This window comes from Telopea speciosissima, chromosome 4 (assembly GCF_018873765.1).
Source record: "Telopea speciosissima isolate NSW1024214 ecotype Mountain lineage chromosome 4, Tspe_v1, whole genome shotgun sequence".
In the NCBI taxonomy this organism is placed as follows: domain Eukaryota; kingdom Viridiplantae; phylum Streptophyta; class Magnoliopsida; order Proteales; family Proteaceae; genus Telopea; species Telopea speciosissima.
In genome coordinates, this window is record NC_057919.1 from 64,153,883 (window position 1) to 64,159,948 (window position 6,066).

Here is a 6,066-nt window from a genome sequence, read left to right on the forward strand (position 1 = left end):
GGTTGAGAGGATCCGGTTATCAAAACGGGTAGAGGTTCATTAAATGGTTCAAAGGATTATCAGCCATTAGATCTGTTTGTTCCACATGTTGTGCAATGAAGGTAGCATTGCCCCAGATTAAAGAATTGGAGAGGATTTTTATCCCCACGAGATTTTTAAAATCATACGTGAAGTCACAGGGACTACTTTTCACCACTTTAATGTGTCCTAGTCACCTCATGGTGATTCAAAATATAATGGGATAATGACACGACAAGAGTCTGTTAAGCCAACCTGATAAAAGGCTGAACGAAATCGATTCAACACCGAAATTGATTAAATCCAAACCATGGATCATAAACTTGATCGAAACGTGTCGAAATCGTTGAGTTGTCTCGATTTCAAAAGATTCCAAGATGAGTTGGAGTGGAATTTTTAAAAATCCCGTAACTGGACCTGGTTTCGACCGTCTTGACTGGTTAAAAGTAGGTCGAAACGGTCGAAACTAGGGCCAATTGATATGTTTTTTCCTTGGTTTAAATGGTTGAAACATATTATACTTTTTTTTGAGAATTTTGTAATAAAACTGGTTGTGCATTTAGTGATTGATCCCAAATTCAAGCATCAGAATGTGATTCTTCAATTTATTATCTGTTGAATTTCTTTCTCCAAATGTTTGTACTTGATGCTTTAATAGGATAAAAATGACAAAAAATAGGTTCACTAAAGAACCTTTACAGTTTCTTCATTGCAATGACAACATCTCTCCTTGTTTCTATCTGGTGGTTCTTACTTTTCTGAAAAGGAAAAACTTGCTGAATTAGGGAAAAAACACTGAGTATTAATCATGACCTAAACAAATTATTGAAGTGGTTCATAAATTAAACCTAGTTATCAATTGGAAAGAAGAGTTAATAAATCTCTGTGACAATTTATCAAAAAATAAAAAGAATATGATTTCTACACTGTTAAAACGCAATCGCACAAGATGGCCAATATATGGGATCGAAGAAAGCAACAAGCAAGACAATCACAAACATGTCATGGGCAGTAATGAACTATCAAACCAAGTTGATGATGGGACTTATCATTGGGCAATAATGGACTATCAGACCAATTGGTCCCATAACATGTCATGGGAATCATGGGATACGTATATTGTGCATTCGAAGGAATGGTTTCGCAATCGTCAGTGGTACGCTGTTCGTAGATTAGACCCACCAAGAAACTCTGCATGGAATTAAAGAGAGGCATCTTAATATTTTATTTGGATTCAATGTATTATTCAAGGTTCAAGTACTCTTAAATTATGTGAACTAATTATAAATTTATAATACCACTTTAGTGTCTGTATCGTATCAGTACGTACGTTAGTAAACTTGCGTCAATAATCATAAGTATCATTTTTAGTGAGTTTTTTGGTGAATGTAATTCATGAATTGTGTTTAAAATGTGAAAGATAGACAACCTGCAAAAAATCAAACCTTAAAAATCTTGTTTTGGGGGTCGAAACCTTGATTTCCCAATCAATGAAAAAAAATCTCAAATTTCGACCAAGATATAGTCAAAATCGAGGCGAACTTGATTTCTGACTTGTCAAAACCCAAGTTTTAGAACCTTGATCCAAACTTTGGCTTAACAGTTTAGTTTTGATTTAGTTTTGATTTAACCCATTACCAGTCCGAAACCACTTCAACCCCAACAATTGACACCCTTAAATCCCCATGTAAGGGTAAGGTCTCTCTTCCTTTCCCTTACCGTTAGTACCGTAGTAGCATGTGGATATGTACTTTAGCCTTTAAGGCTTAGCTCTTGTCAGAAAGAGCCGTTTCCATTTCTATCCTGTTTTTTTGAACGTTAGATAGCGTTCTTTTTCCCCAGTTTATAATTTTCTTCCCCGCGCCTTTTCGGTCTTCGACCTCTGGTATCTACAACACGTGTCGGATTCTTATTTGTCACAAGGTCTTCCAATTCAAAAAATGGAAATAATTTCGTAAATGGAAAAAAAAAAAAAAAATGATTCCTCAAAAGCCTCTCTACCTACTCGCAGTGAAGAGATCTTGCAAGACGCAAGACGCAAGACGCAAGACGCAAGGCGCAAGGATTTCTCTCCTTCTCTCTCTTTCTCTGCAACCAACAAAGAGAGAGAGAGAGAGAGAGAGAGAGAGAGAACCAGGTATGCTCTTCTTTTGGTCTTAATCTTCTTCTTTCTGGAATACATTCGCCAGGAAATGTTTTTCCTTTCAGATACTCGCGACTGAATTTTATATTTCCCGGAAGCTCAAATGGTTCTCCTGTCCAGATCCCTGCGCTAGTTTTCCGTTTTCTATATCTGTTCTTGCTTCTACCATTTTCTACTATTTACGTATTACTTGATTCATAGGTTGCTAAAATGCCCTCTTCTCTGTACTTAGAACCGGAGCTAGGAGAAGGATGATTCGAAATTGATTAATTAGGGATTTAGCTCACCTTCCTACCTAATATGCTCCTTTCAAACTGTTGCAGTGCTTACCTTAGTTCTGCTTGGGATTACTACTTTAAAAGAAAATGGAGAAGAGGAAAAGAGAATGCAGAAAATCAAAATTTGTGCCGGATATGATTCAAATCAGAAATCAGAATCACTCTGGATAATGAAACCAAAAACACCCTAATTAATGTGTACCTAGAAGGCCACAATCACCTTCTGATCCTTATTTTATTAGTTATTGCTGTTGTGTAGAGAAGATGGTGTTACTCAAGAAGCCATCTCATTCGTGGTGGTTTGACAGTCGCAACAGCCCAAGGCGCTCTCAATGGTTCCAATCCACCCTTTCAGGTATCATGCCTTTCTCCCTTCATTCAAGAATTGTTGTGTGTTTTGAATTCTTGTACCCATTTTTTAAGTTTGCCCCGCTCCCACAATTTTTTGTGGTGACCTAAAGAAAAAAATTTGTGAGGTCTGTAAGGTAGATCCAATGGATCGACCTTGGAGGAGTATTACTTTGTTTTATTATCTTGTTGTGAAAGCAAGAGAGAAAAGGGAGCTTTGGGCATTTTTTGTTAGGGTTTTCTGGTGAGAGTTCTTGCTGTGACTGTGGGGTGTTCATAAGAAAACTTTATTATATTTTCCTCCATAACATAGTGAATCATCTTCAGCTTCACCGTGGATGTAACCCATCAAATTGGTGTGTGAACAACGTTAAATCTCTCCTGACATGTTTCTTGGTGTTTGTGTTAACAAGAATTTCTTTTGTCACTCACCACCACGGCTCTTAACCGTTGGAGTTCATTTGAACACTTGACCCAAACGACCAAAGCTTAGACATGGTGGGTCCTGCAACTTTATCCACAACTAAAGGAACAAATACTAATGGCAAGGTTGGGGGTCTTTAAGTTCTCTGTCCCTGGACCATGATTTCATAATGAATCAGACCATCAGATTCTAATGAAATTCAAACTAGTAATGAGAACTTGCCCAAATTGATGATTCATGTATCTATGTACCATGATTTCATAATGAATCTGGACATCAGATTCTGATGTTACCTACCCACAGTTCAAATTAGTAATGTGACTATTGACTTGCTGAAATTAATGATTCATGTTCATCATTCTACTTGAACAGAGCTAGACGAGAGGACAAAGTCAATGCTGAAATTGATCGAGGAAGATGCAGATACTTTTGCTCAGCGAGTCGAGATGTACTACAAGAAGCGACCGGAACTAATAAACATGGTTGAAGATTTCTACCGTACACACCGCTCCTTGGCTGAGCGATTCGATCAGCTCAAATCAGACACTGGAACCCGTCTACCAATACCATTGGATTCCCCCCTTCACACCTCATACCGGTTGCAGAGATCGACAAGCCCAACAGAGAAATCCTATGACAGCTACTCGGAGACCTTTGAGTCAGAAGACTCTGGGGAATCTGAAGTTGATGACCCTGAGCCAGAGGTGGAAGGCCAAGTTGGAACCATAGAAGCAGAAGAAGTTCCAAGCAAAAATAATGATAGTGACGTGATGAAACAATTGAAAGGAGAAATAGAGAGAATCAAGGAGGAGAACAGGATTCAGAAAGTCCAACTGATTGAGAAAGATGAAGAGAAGAGGGAAGTGATAAGACAGCTAAGCTTAGCTTTGGAGATCTTGAAGGAGGAAAATGTTAATTTGAAGAAGCATCTTGCTACGAAGTCTTCACCAGGGAAAAGGGCTCCCTTCCAACTTAACAAACTAAAGAAAGTTTTTATAGGCAAGTTATTTAGTGGGTCTTCAGTGTCTCAAACCAGTCTTGTACCCCTTTGAGGAAGGATTATTATGTAGTTAGCAAAATTTAACATTTAAATCATGGCTTGTATGCTTAGTGAGTAATGTATACAGAGAGCAAATAAAAAAAAAATGTAAACAGAGAGAGAGAGAGAGAGAGAGAGAGAGAGACATTTTTCTGTTAACTTGGAATTTTGGTTCGTCTATAGAATTCTTTATCTTACATAGGGTGTAAAGTTCTACCCATTTGATAATCTTTGAAGTTGGGTTCTTAAAGCTTCTATGTTCTATTCGCCTATTCTAGCTAGTGGGTTCTTAAAGTTCCTATTCCTTAACATTTGATAATCGTTAAAGGTGTGTTCTTAAAGTTGTTTCCATTGGACTAATGTCTCTAGCTAGGTGGGGTTCTAAAAGCTCCTATTCATTTGCTAATCTTTCTATGTGGATTCCTAAGGTAGTTCCAGTTCATTCCACCAAAGACAACTCACTTTTACTTTTAGGGTATTTTATTAGAAAAAGAAAGAAACTTGGTTCAGGCAGTAAGTGAACTGTCCAGAACTCCAGATTAATGGATTAAACTAAATTATGCAGCAAACTAGTAGTTTCTTGGTTCTTTCTATAATTGTTCCCACACTTATCTATCATTCACTTAGAACAGCTAAAGAAAATAAAGCCTAATTTAACGTGGGAGAATTTTTCTTTTTAGTAAAAGTTGTGAAGGAAACAATGACATTATAATATATTGCAATACAGAGTACCTGATACCATTACCAACATTATTGACTAAAAATTCAGAAAAAAAAAAATTAAAGAAAGAAAGAAATCTACAAGCATTAAGCTAAAAGTGGAACAAAATAAGAACAATAATTGAAGTTCCCATTCCTTGAATTGACTCACTTCTCCAAAAGCTGCACAAACCAGAAGGTCCAGAACAGCACCAAACCCAGAGATAGAAGTGAATTAGGCAAAAAGGAGATGGAAGACGACATGGGCTGAGACGGTGAAGGTGAAAGTGCAGAGCCAACAGGAGCTGCAGTGGCCATATCGTCTGGGTTTGGTGGGCTGGGGCTTGAAGGAATGGTGGGTATGGAAGACCCTGTTGGTGAAAGCACAGAACCACCGGGCGAAGGTAATAAGGGGTTAATGTCAGGGGATAACGCCAGAGGAGAAGTTGCCGGAGAATCTGGAAGGAAAGAAGGCGCCGCTGAAATGGTTGAGGCTGCTAATTTTAGATGAGAAGAAGAAGAGTAATAGGAGAGTGAAGGTGAGGTTAGCAAGGCCATGGTGAGCACCAAGATGAACCAAAAGGTGGAGGCCATTAAATGATGATTAAAATCAAATCTCTTTCTCAGAGAGACTTGAGAGAAATTGTAATAAATGTGTTTGTGGGAATTCTCAAAAAGAGAGAGAGAGAGTGAGTGAGAGAAAAGAGGGAAAGAAAGGAGATGGGCAGTGGGACTGTGTGGGAGCGGAAGAAGCATAATAGTGGTATGATGAGGGCAAGAAAGGTTAAAAAGGTTGAGACAGAAAAGGAAATTGGTATGGTCGAGGGCCACGTGGTGTTTGATTATTAGGTGGTGATGGGGCAAGACAGCTTGGCATCCTTAAATGTTTTGGCTAAGTGACAAGATTGGGATTCCTCTCTCTCTCTCTCTCTCTCTCTCTCTCTCTCTGGATCCGTGATGCGTGAGACGAAAAGAAAAGCAGCAGCTGGCAATTCGATCCTGCCAACGCAAGCACCAAACGCAGCCACAAGTGAGAACTACAGGATGTCAGTGGGTCGTGGGTACTGTTGAATGGGAGTCGACCAATTCCGAAATTGATAAAATATCCGATGCGTAT

At 38.6% G+C, this 6,066-nt stretch overlaps 1 protein-coding gene across 2 annotated transcripts; it reads left to right on the plus strand.

Annotated features, from left to right (window-relative positions):
* Positions 1 to 2,676: 2,676 nt before the first annotated feature.
* On the plus strand, positions 2,677 to 4,334 carry LOC122659785 (protein NETWORKED 3C-like). Of its 2 annotated transcripts, XM_043854922.1 has the most exons (3): positions 2,677 to 2,794; positions 3,584 to 3,951; positions 4,024 to 4,334. In XM_043854922.1, exons 1-3 carry the CDS (start codon positions 2,704 to 2,706, stop codon positions 4,261 to 4,263), a joined length of 699 nt encoding a protein of 232 aa, XP_043710857.1. In that variant the 5' UTR covers positions 2,677 to 2,703; the 3' UTR covers positions 4,264 to 4,334. The 2 variants fall into 2 exon arrangements, with proteins under 2 accessions (XP_043710857.1, XP_043710856.1); XM_043854921.1 differs by having other exon boundaries at positions 2,684 to 2,794; positions 3,584 to 4,328.
* Positions 4,335 to 6,066: the final 1,732 nt, after the last annotated feature.